Here is an 11,603-nt window from a genome sequence, read left to right on the forward strand (position 1 = left end):
TCCAGATTTTATCAGAGCCATTTGTATTTAAATAGGGAGTGTAGACAAGAAACCTTTACTTTCCTGGGTCAATAGATACTTGGTAGTTGGACTCAAAAAACCATCTGTGATTAGTAAAGGACCTGTATCATCAATGATGATAGCTTCTGGGAAGTACTTCCTTGGGGTCAACACAGATGGCCAGCATTGCTCCTCAAGCTGTCAAACAAACTTGCCAAGAGGTAAATTTCTCCCATGCAGAACTGGTTTTGGTGGCATCCAGGCAGCAGAAATGACAGAGTCATGATGACAGAACATAAGCTGGAGCAATGGTTTAGTCCTTAGAGAGCATAGCATTCTTCTCTATGATCCTTGCTTGATTCTAAATATCCTTGTAGGGTCGTTTATAAGTATGTGTAACTCTACATCCAGGATTCTGAAACTGCTTCTCTCCACAGACACTTGCACCTGCACCCACATACAAATGCACACATACAAACACAGAGGGGGGGCACATACATACTAATTAAAAAGAAAATTATTATTAGTAAATGAGAACAGAGTGAAAGATTGAGTTAGGACAGGTTTTTTTCAAAGATCTTCTATCTACAAAATAAAGACTTCTCCAGAAATGTCCTCCAGTATTGACTGTTAAATCAATTCTAGACAGGATTTCCTCTCAAACATCCACCTAACATATGCTGGTCAATTCAGAATAGAATATTTGGTACAAAGAATATTTATGCTATTTTCTACTTTTAGTATATTATTACATGTAGGCATGATGTACATTTTAGCATGCATGTTAGCCTTTCTATGTGTCTGAGCAAAAAAGGAAAGGAAACAAACAAGTCACTACAATTTAAGACAATAAGCTCTATCAGTCCATGGTCTGGAACTGCTTGAGGACATGAACCAGCATCTTGTTTGCAGCCCTCTCCATCTATCTCCATAGTCAACTAAACATACTTTATAGCTAATCATGTCCCCTTCTATTTATCCAGTTTTCTACCCACAGTTCATCATGTACATATAAATATTGTGTCTTCAAGGAGGGCCCCAACTTAACACATTGGTAAGTCCTCCATGAATACTTGTCAGTTACTGTACAGATTTACAATCAGTGTATTGCCAATACATAGTTTAACAATAAAATGTTTTTCTTACATAATAATATATTTAAGTGTAAATGTAAGTGTAGACATAATTTACACATAAATATACACAATAAAATCTTTTATATAACAACTAAACTTATGAAGATGGTACCTGTCATTAATGGGTTGATGAAGAAGCAAGATATTTGTTGGTCAATTGGGTTTAAAATTGAATTTCAATAGTTTTTAAAATATCTAATAAAAATGCTTTAAAAAAGAAAAAAAGATTAACAAATTTTGGAGGTTTTTCCAAATCAAGTTAAATATACCTAATAAAGTACAAGTAGTTAAAATAACTAAAAGGGGATTTTATGAACAAAATTATCATCAGTATTTATTGTATTGTCCTAATATATATGTATATATACTACATGTATATTCCATATATGTACATAAATATATATATTTGTTATGCCAGTTAACCTGATATACTATTATACAATACATACATCTCTCAAAATAGCCCACAATACCCATAAATATTCACTAGTGGTATGTCAAATAAAAAGGACATAGAACTTTAAACTGGAAACAAGGGCTTCAATAAGTTTTGGTTTTCTTTTTGTAGCTTTGATATGAGGGCTTTTGTCTTGCCTTATTGAATCTTGTTTAGCCTTTTCTTGTTGATGTTTCTCAGAGGTCTGTGCTTCTGTGAAGTAAAAGCAGAGGGAGAGTGAATCTGGGAAAGAATGGAGATAAGGGATGGCTGGGAGGTGCGGAGAGAGGAGAAAACATGGGCCAGGATGTATTACGTGAGAAAAGAATCTATTTTCAATAAAATAAATTGAAGGGGAAATAAGTCTTAATTTATTGTTATACTGGCATAAGGCTTATGTTTTATTCATTTTTACAATTTAACTAATGCTATTTTATTTTACATATGTCAAAACATAAATTATACAAGACCCTTAAGCTATATCTATTAATGTTAAATATATATATATATATATATATATATATATATATATATATATATATATATTGGACAATTAAAAATTGTTCAGCTTTCTAATAACATTCTGATATGTCTGAATTAAATATTCATAGCCTGCTAGCTGTATCATTCTATATCATAGTAAATCCAACGAAGAGAACTAAGCAGAAACAAGTAAATATGGAAGAAAGGTGGGAACTGGTAGGAGGGAGAAGAAAGAAGCAAGACCTGTTAGAGACATAAATGTAAATTTTGAAAAAAAAACAAAACAGAAGTCTCTGTAAAAAATAATAAATAACCATTTTAGATCAGATAAAATTAGCAAACTAACACACCGGCTATAATTTGCCAGATATATTTAAATTGGCACTACATAGAGTTTTAATTTTTTTCAGAATTTTGTAAAATGTGTTTAAAGATACAATAAGGAATTCTAATTCTAATGTCATCCCTACTGTTCTGCAGCAGTAGGTCATGTGTGGACCACTGGAGGGATGTTAGTGCTTTATTTTTATGAGAAATTTAGAAAGATTCTCTTAGGTGGGGAGGGTAAACAGAAGAATAAAATAACCTCCATCTCTTTTGAATAAAGATCAAAGAGAACAGAATGTGAAGACACTGGACTATCTATCACTCACAGTGCTTTATGCCTTTGCTCTGTTCTTGAATAAGTGACTTAGCATTAGGCAAGCTTCTGGCATTTTTAAATATAGGAGCCAATGACAAGAGCTAAGAGCTACAGATTCACCATTTTCTTAAAATTATTTTTAATGCAGTGTCTTATATTTTGATGTTCGAGCAATCTCTGAGCAATGACATTAACAAGGTATTTTGAAATTCTTCATCATATCATTGTTAATTATTCATGTTGTTTTAGTCATTCATGAAAAAAATCCCTTACTTAATAAATATCTTTAGATGATCCAAGAAAATTATGACAGCTGTCTTAGTCAGAGTTTCTAATCATGCACAAACATCATAACCAAGAAACAGTTGGGGAAGAAAGGCTTTATTCAGCTTACATTTCCACATTGCTGCTCATCACTGAAAGAAGACAGGACTGGAACTCAAGCAGGTCTGGAAGCAGGAGCTGATGCAGAGGCCAAGGAGGGATGTTACTTACTGGCTTGCTTCCCCTGGCTTGTTCAGCCTGCTCTCTTATAGAATCCAAGACTACCAGCCCAGAGATGGTACCACCCACAAAGGGCCCTTGATCACTAATTGAGAAAATGCCCCTCAGTTGGATCTCATGGATGCATTTCCCCAACTGAAGCTCCTTTCTCTGTGATAACTCCAGTCTGTGTCAAGTTGACACAAAACTAGTCAGTACAATTCACCACTTGTCAACTTTACACACAAACACATCACTAGTAAGCCTCAACCCTTAGTTTCTTACTCATCCCCAAGACGTAAATAATGTTAAAAGTCCCACAGACTTGTATATTAAAGTTCAATCCCTTTAAAATGTCCAATATCTTTTAAAATTCAAAGTCTTTTTATGATCAAAATCTTTAACTCTGGGTTCCACTAAAATACTTTCTTCCTTCAAGAGGGAAAAANATCAGGGCACAGTCACAATCAAAAGCAAACATCAATCTCCAACTGTCCAATGTCTGGGATCCAACTCATGATCTTGTGGGCTCCTCCAAGGGCTTAGGTCACTTCTCCAGCCCTGTCCTTTGTAGCACACAGCTTGTCTTCTAGGCACCAGCTGCCTGTACTCCACTGCTGCTGCTGTTCTTGGTGGTCATCTCATGCTGCTGTCTTCCACTGTAACTAGGCTTCAACAATAGCATCTCATAGGCACTCTTCATGGTGCTAAGCCTCAACAACTTTGCATCACCCCTTCAGTCCTGGTCAATAATTACAACTGAGGCTTCACGTTCACCAATGGCCTTCCATGGCCTCTCACAGTGCCAAGCCTCAGCTGCTCTGCATGACCCCTTCATGCCTTCAAAACCAGTACCACCTGGGTAACTCTTANATATTACCAAGTCCAGCCACAGCACAAGGTACAACCTTGGCTCTCTCTGGAACACAGCCTCTGTGCTCTCAGAAAACACTCCCCAGTATATGTCACCTCAATGATGCGATCTCTTTTTAATCACTGCTAATTCCTTAGCTCCAGCTAACCAGCATCAATAGTCCTAGTAATACAAGGGTTTCACTTTAGTAGTTCTGATATCTTGTTAATCACAGCTGATNCTTCAGCCCCAGCTAACCAGAACCACAGAATCTTCACAATCCANAATAGCAATGGCCCTGAAAAGAGTCTTTAATCTTCCCTCTGAAATTTCACAAACCAGGCCTCCATCTTCTGCACTATTCTCAACATTATCTTCTAAGCTCCTACACAACATCTCACGGAGCTCTTAACACCAAATGTATCTTCTGGCCTAAAGTTCCAAAGTCCTTCCACAGTCCTCCCCAAAACATGGTCAGCTTGTCACAGGAATACACCACTCTGCTGGTACCAATTTATCTTAGTCAGGGTTTCTATTCCTGTACAAACATCATGACCAAGAAACAGTTGGGGAGGAAAGGGTTTATTCAGCTTACATTTCCACATTGCTGTTCATCACTGAAGGAAGTCAGAACTGGAACTCAAGCATGTCAGGAAGCAGGAGCTGATGCAGAGGCCATGGAGGGATGTTCTTTATTGGCTTGCTTCCCCTGGCTTGCTCAGCCTGCTCTCTTATAGAACCAAGACTACCAGCCCAGAAATGGCAGCACCCACAAGGGCACCTCCCCACTTGATCATAATTGAGAAAATGCCTTGCATCTGGATCTCATGGAGGCATTTCCCCAACTGAAGCTCCTTTCTCTGTAATAACTTCAGCCCGTGTCAAGTTGACATAAAACTGGCCAGTACAACAGCTTTTGCCAACATTATAAAATTTTCTATTGTTTAACTATTGACTGAATTTGTACCCAACCAATGGACAGAAGCTGATGACCCCTGTGGTTGAATTAGGGAAAAGCTGGAAGAAACTGAGGAGGAGATTGACCCTGTGGGAGGATCAGCAGTGTCAATTAACCTGGACTCCCAACATCTCTTAGACATTGGAACTCCAACCAGGCAGCATACACCAGCTGATTTGAGGCATTCAACACATATATACAGCAGAGGACTTCAGGTTCTGGGTTTAGTCAGAGAAGATGCATCTAACCCTCAAAAGACTGGAGGACCCAGGGAGTTTAGAGGTCTGTCATGGTGGAGAATTGGGGGTGAAGACATCCTCCTGGAGATAGGGAGCAGGGAGGAGGTATGGAATGTGGAACAGTGGGAGAAAGGACTGGGATGGGGATAAAATCTGGAGTGTAAAAAAAACAAGATTAAATAAAATTTTAAAAAATAAAGAAGTAAAAAAAAAAATTTAACCAATGTCAAGAAATGTCTTCATGTGGGAATAGATTCACATTTACCTTAATTACAGCTAGGAAATCGCAAAATGTTTTATACTACTCCAATTTAAACCTATAACTTTAGAAAAAGAGCAATATCCAGGTTCTTGTTTTGAAACGTGTGTTATTTACTAACCACCTAGCCATTAAAACTGTGCCAAGCATTGATCTAAATGCAAAAGATGCTAAAGGGAAAGAAACAGTAAAACCACTCAATTTGTGAATCCAACATACTGTAATCAGACCAAATAATGAAATAAAAGTAGAAACAATGTCATATATAACACTTGTAGTGAATATGGGGGAAAGGCATGTTGGAACATATTAAAGGCTCAACATCAGGAATAGCCTTGGGGAGAAATGTGACAGGGAAATCCAAAGGAAGGCATGGCCTAGTTCCCAGGTGGAGTGTATTATCTGACACAATGTAACAGCTAGCTCTGGTTACCTTGTAGGGAATCCACTGTAGGTGCTAATGACAAATGCAGGCTGCAGATTTAAGCAAGCTGGCAGTGGAAGTGGCAGGGATTTGTCACTGTCTGGATAGACTTTGAAGGTATTGTCAAGAAGATGGATTGTGTGTGGATCATGAGATTAAGGGATGAGTCATGACTCCCACGAGTATCTAGAGAGTTATTTGAAGGGTAGTTTCCGTTTATTTACTTGGAGATCTCTAGGGAAGCTAATTAGTGCAAGATCTACACTGAGCCCACTCCTGGTATTTGAAAATAATATTTTAAACTAAATATATCAAATATCTCATCAAATCATACATTTATCATAATAAAATAAATGTATTAGACTTTTTTTCTTAGTGTTTGTACATACAAATACTGTCTTTCCAAATCATGAGTATAATTAAAAAGTAACTTTGTTCACATTATGTTTTAGGAATGGCCCTAAGATGTGTCATATATTATCAGCTTCAGATATGCTAAATTAGGCAGGTCTAATAAAAGATACAGCTACATAGAATATGATGGAGACCATGATGATGATAGACAGATAGATGGTAAGTTGTACCATATGTACCTAGTAAGTTGGATGATGATGAATCAACAGAGATCAAAAGTCAATATATTAATTTTTTTTAAAGCCAAAGAAGTGCTGTAGAAATAAAATGGTTTTGGAGATAAACACAAGTTTCCTGAGAACATTTTTAATGGATTAATAATAGAACATGCAGTCACCCCACTGTGACAGATTGGGATTCAGAGGTCTTTGCCACCACTACTCTGGATTCTGCAATTCCAGTTCTGAAAACTGAGGAATATAAAGGCCCGGGGGGGGGGGGAGATAAGACATAAATAGAATAAGAGAAGGGAAACACAGAGAGTAACAAGAGTAGGGCTTGAAAAAGAGTAATAAGAGAAATGGAACATTTTATATTTACTCTATACTTTTCATGAGAAAGACAAAAAACTATAAAACTAGCAAACAATATCAGCTATCATGATTAAAATTTCAAACTATTCGAAATTATTAAAGGACAACCAAAAATGTACCTTTACCCATATCTCATTTCTTTCATGCATCTTCATCATGACGAAACCATTTTATGGCATAAAAGAAAACAAACAAACAAAAATAATCACAGAGGAACTCCTCCTTACAATGTAAAATCAGAGATTTAAGTTAATATGCCAAAATCTTATAGAATATGTGTGGGCGTGGCAGCTTGTAGTAGGGGGCTGGCACAATATGCACTGTGCTCTGGGTGGACTTTTCCATAAGGAAGATAAACAAACAAACAAACAAACAAACAGTGGGGCAATTGGGTATAAAAGAAGAGAGGAATGAAAGAAAATAAGAAATAGGGTGGTGAAGAGTCCAAAGTAAACCCCTTACCAGAATTTTATTTCTATGAAATAATGCAACTCAAATGTGAGCACCAGGATTTTACAGTTGAAATTCCTAAGACAGTAGCTTTCTGATATTTCCTATTTAATTTAATTAGTAACTATGAAAGTGAAAGGTATTCTCATTTCTTCAAGGACAATATCAGAAATGAGAATAATAATTAACAAGTGTTTACATTTCTTATTTTAATGTAACAATTCTTACACTCTCTGCCATTTGTTAATTGTTTAATTCCCTCTTCTGAACTTTTTATCCATTCGGATATTTAATAGGAAAATGTTGCAAATGTCAGCTGTTTCTGGAGAAGACTTAAAATTTATAACAATTTTCTATTCCTGAAAGCAATGTTGGAAAAAAAATCAAAGACTTTTATATTAAACAGAAACAGATTATATTAAACCTATATATCAAATTTTCTTTAACATAAAACATATTTCTCACTTACAGAAATATAGATTTATATGATTTGCAATTATATACAAGTTGATGATTAGAATGTCCTTCGTGTTACTTGTGACCTGTACTAAATATAACATTCTAATATTTTTTAAGCTAAAAGTAAATCATCATGTCTAAGTAGTAAATTACTGCCATTGCCACAGTTAGTAAATTTGAACATACATACTGTTTTTGACAGTTATGAAGTGCAGTGAACAATACTGTTACCTAGCAATCCACCTGCAGTATGCTTACGTAGAATAAGTGATGGAATATTTTGTTTATACAAAAAATCTAATAGTGTTTCTATAAAAGAAAATACATAACTTCTTTGAAAATATCAGTGTTGTAATGAATTGAAGTTGCTGTCTTTTCAAATATATGAAAAACATTTTGGTGTATGATACATGCCCTTAAGTCTCCAATAAACACATTTTCGTACTTCATTTTTTTCTGATTTAAGGTATACAGATTACAGCATTCTTCTTGAAATATCTGTGCGTCCCGATGCAGAGAGAGGGGACATTTAAAAAGCTGTATTCTTTAAGACTTTAAAGACTGCTCTTTAAAAAGGTAAAATCTTTAGAAAAGCAAATGACAAAAACAATATACTAAAATATACTAAAATGTTTACAATTTGGACACATACCAAATACTTTTAACTTTTATTATTTTTATTTTCTATTTTCTACAAGCACCTCTAAAATGGTGTATATTTTATTGCTATAAAAGCATGAAAAGAAAAATTTTTGATGCAATCTGTGTTCTAAATATTTTTACATAGGAATTATGGGCAATACAGCAGAAATTAAAATGATTATTTATGGTAAATATGAAAACAAAGCAAATTTTTCTTCTTGATACAGAATAATAAGGCAACCTCTTCACTCAAGAACTAAGTTTGATGATTAGTAATGCATTTAGCAAAGTCCTGTCATTTAATTTTCAAGTTAGTAATTTTGAGCCTAACAGGAAACATTTAAGAAGATAAATAAAGCTTACCTTATCCACAATACATATTTGTTTTCTTGTATGAGCATCCAGTATTTCGATCTCAAAGTGAGTTGTTTTTGAATGTTTGACTGCTGTAGTAGTTTTGAGTGGGCCTGCTGAGAGTACAAGTTGTGACAAAGAGTGGAAATTTCTTGTATTATTCTTCATTGTGGACTGTTGAAGTCCCTGGAATAACAATTCCCTCTTGCGTTCCAGGGACTTGTGCCTTTTGAACATTGTGTGAACAAGCAGGGGAATCTGGCATGTAAACAGGAGATACTTGCAAGAGTTCCCTTTGTGCCTGTTAAACACTGCTGTGGACGCCCTGGAGGTCAAGTGGCATGCCATTCCAGCGGTCTAGTTTTATTTAGCAGGCTGGGAAACAATGACCGATCTGATTTCTATATATAACACTATTGAGGACTGCTGCAGAGTAGTACATTGCCTTCTGCATTTGAATTATTTCTTGCTTTCTCTTTTTATCTCTGCTACTTATGAGTACTCTTATCTGAAGTTCCAAAGCAGAAAAGAACAGAGTGCTTTTATTATCTCCCAGTTCCGGATACAGTAATCTTCAAACCTATTACATACTGGTTCTCATTCATACATAATATACTCCAGCAGGGTGACACCATATAGGGTGAATTATAAGGCTGCAAAATATTATATAAGACATTTGAATTCAGTGTATAGTTAAGGTCATAAGATACACATAAAGTCAGTTATAGGATGAGTTTCATTTAGTGACAGAATTAGAAACTTAGCCCAGAATGAGAAAGACTGAACGTTCATAGAGAAAAAGCTGGCAGGCAGCATGTATTGTAACCATGTAACCACATAAAAGACAAACTGGAATACATTTGAACAATACTCTTTAAAAATGTAAACATTATATAAACATATAATATATATAAACACACATATATGATCATATGTTTAAGATATATGGATATATCTATATATAAGATATATTTTATCTAATTATAAGATATGTCTATGCATATATATATATGCATAGATATATAGATAGATAGAGACATAGAGAGATATAGAAAGAAAATTCTGTGTTTACCCTGAATTATTATTTGAACAAAAAACATTCAGAAATTTGACTAACGAGACATGACATATGATTAATACAGTTTATCAAGGATAATTATCAGTTTGGAAAGGAAATTAAATTAGAAGAAACTTCACAAACAGTAAATGTTAAATCTATTCATGATATACTCAAGCCAGAGATAAAACCCTATGAGTAAAAGACCTTACAACCAAGCCTGGTGATCTGATTAGGGCTCTGGGTTCCACAAGGTGAACTGAATAAACTAAGCTTGCAAATTACCTCTGACGTCCATAGGCATCTCAACACCCAACACACACACACACACACACACACACACACACACACACACACACACACTATAATTTAAAGATTAAAAAAACATAATACACTCATCTGAAAGTTTGTGTAAAATGATCTCAAAATGCAAAATATGACATAATAATCCACTCAGCAGTATAATATCTATGATATCAATGATTAAAGAAAGGGAAAATGATAAGGGAAGTTATAGCTTAAATGTTGAAAATTGTTTATACCAATCTGTGATAATTACTTGTTTAAAATATGAGAAAATAAAAACATATTTTGCAGCTAATTTTTATCATATATAAATGAAGTAATTATTTAAAATAAAGTGGCTTTTGTTTTTCTTAGTTGATTTATAACATTGATAATTCAATTAACAATGACTCATTACATTCCTGGTACCAGGAAAGTAATAAAATTTGTAGCCATACTGAAAACTGATAAAATAATTTGTGATGAACCAGAATCTTCATTTCAATGAAATATAGTTATAATAAAATGTAAATGAATTTTCAAAAGGAATATCATTTTTCTGGTCTCATCATTTTTTGTCTTCTTTAACAACAGCAACAAAAAAAATCAATTATTTCCTTAGGTTAAAAACAAATTCGTTTGGGTTCACTTTTTATTAATCTGTTTATATTTATGTGTATGTATGTGTGCCTGCTTGTTTGCATGTACACCATAACAAGTGCCCACAGATGTCAGAAGATGGTTTAGATCTTAAGTGTGTGGAAATTTTGGCAAGTGTCAATCATTTAATATGTTTAGAATTAAACTAAGGTCCTCTGCTAGTTCAGCGAGTGGTCTGAATTTCCTATCTGTCTCTCCAGCACTTCATTAGTTCAGTTCATAAAATAATCAAACTTTGTAGAACAATGTTAATATAGAGAACCAATTTAACATTATTTTTATAGTTTTAGTTTAGCTTTTAGTTATGACTTTAGCTTGTGAATGGTTATCAATATTTGTGTGCACATAAGCAGAATAGCACATAGGCTAGCATAAGAGACAGACCTTGAGAAGGCAGAGAGAAGTGAAGGACTTGTGAACTGAGAACAGAACTCTAGTTCTCTGCAAGGACTCTGAGAAGGGAAAGTTCCCCCATGGGTACCAACCTGCCCTGTCATATCCAATCTCCACAAGGCTAGGCACATCCTTACCCACTGAGGTCAGACAAGGCGGCTCAGGAAGGGGATGAGGACCCAAGGGGAGGCAACAGAGTGAGAGTTAGGACTTGCTCCACTTGTTAGGGGACTCAGCTGGAGAACAAGTTGCATATTTGCTACATATGTGTAGGAAGCCAAGATCTAGCCCAAATCTTGTCATTGGTATATTATAATTGAAGAGCCAATTTTGTTGGAATATTATTAACAGATGTTGGTGGATTATTTTCAAGGTCAGGTTCTGAGTTTCAAAATCTGGGATTAGAAATGTGAATAGTATCTTGCTCACCCTAGAACACTGT

The 11,603-nt window shown here is 35.0% G+C and overlaps 1 protein-coding gene across 1 annotated transcript in view; it reads right to left on the reverse strand.

Moving 5' to 3' along the window:
- The window catches only part of Tecrl (trans-2,3-enoyl-CoA reductase like), a 79,487-nt gene extending 70,385 nt beyond the window's left edge, over positions 1-9,102 (reverse strand). Inside the window, exon 1 of the mRNA XM_021211298.2 lies at positions 8,776-9,102. Coding sequence (XP_021066957.1) covers positions 8,776-9,003 — 228 coding nt within the window. The 5' untranslated portion in view covers positions 9,004-9,102. The remainder of the gene's footprint in view (positions 1-8,775) is intronic.
- Between the last annotated feature and the right edge of the window lie 2,501 nt (positions 9,103-11,603).

This window comes from Mus pahari, chromosome 13 (assembly GCF_900095145.1).
Source record: "Mus pahari chromosome 13, PAHARI_EIJ_v1.1, whole genome shotgun sequence".
In the NCBI taxonomy this organism is placed as follows: Eukaryota; Metazoa; Chordata; class Mammalia; order Rodentia; family Muridae; genus Mus; species Mus pahari.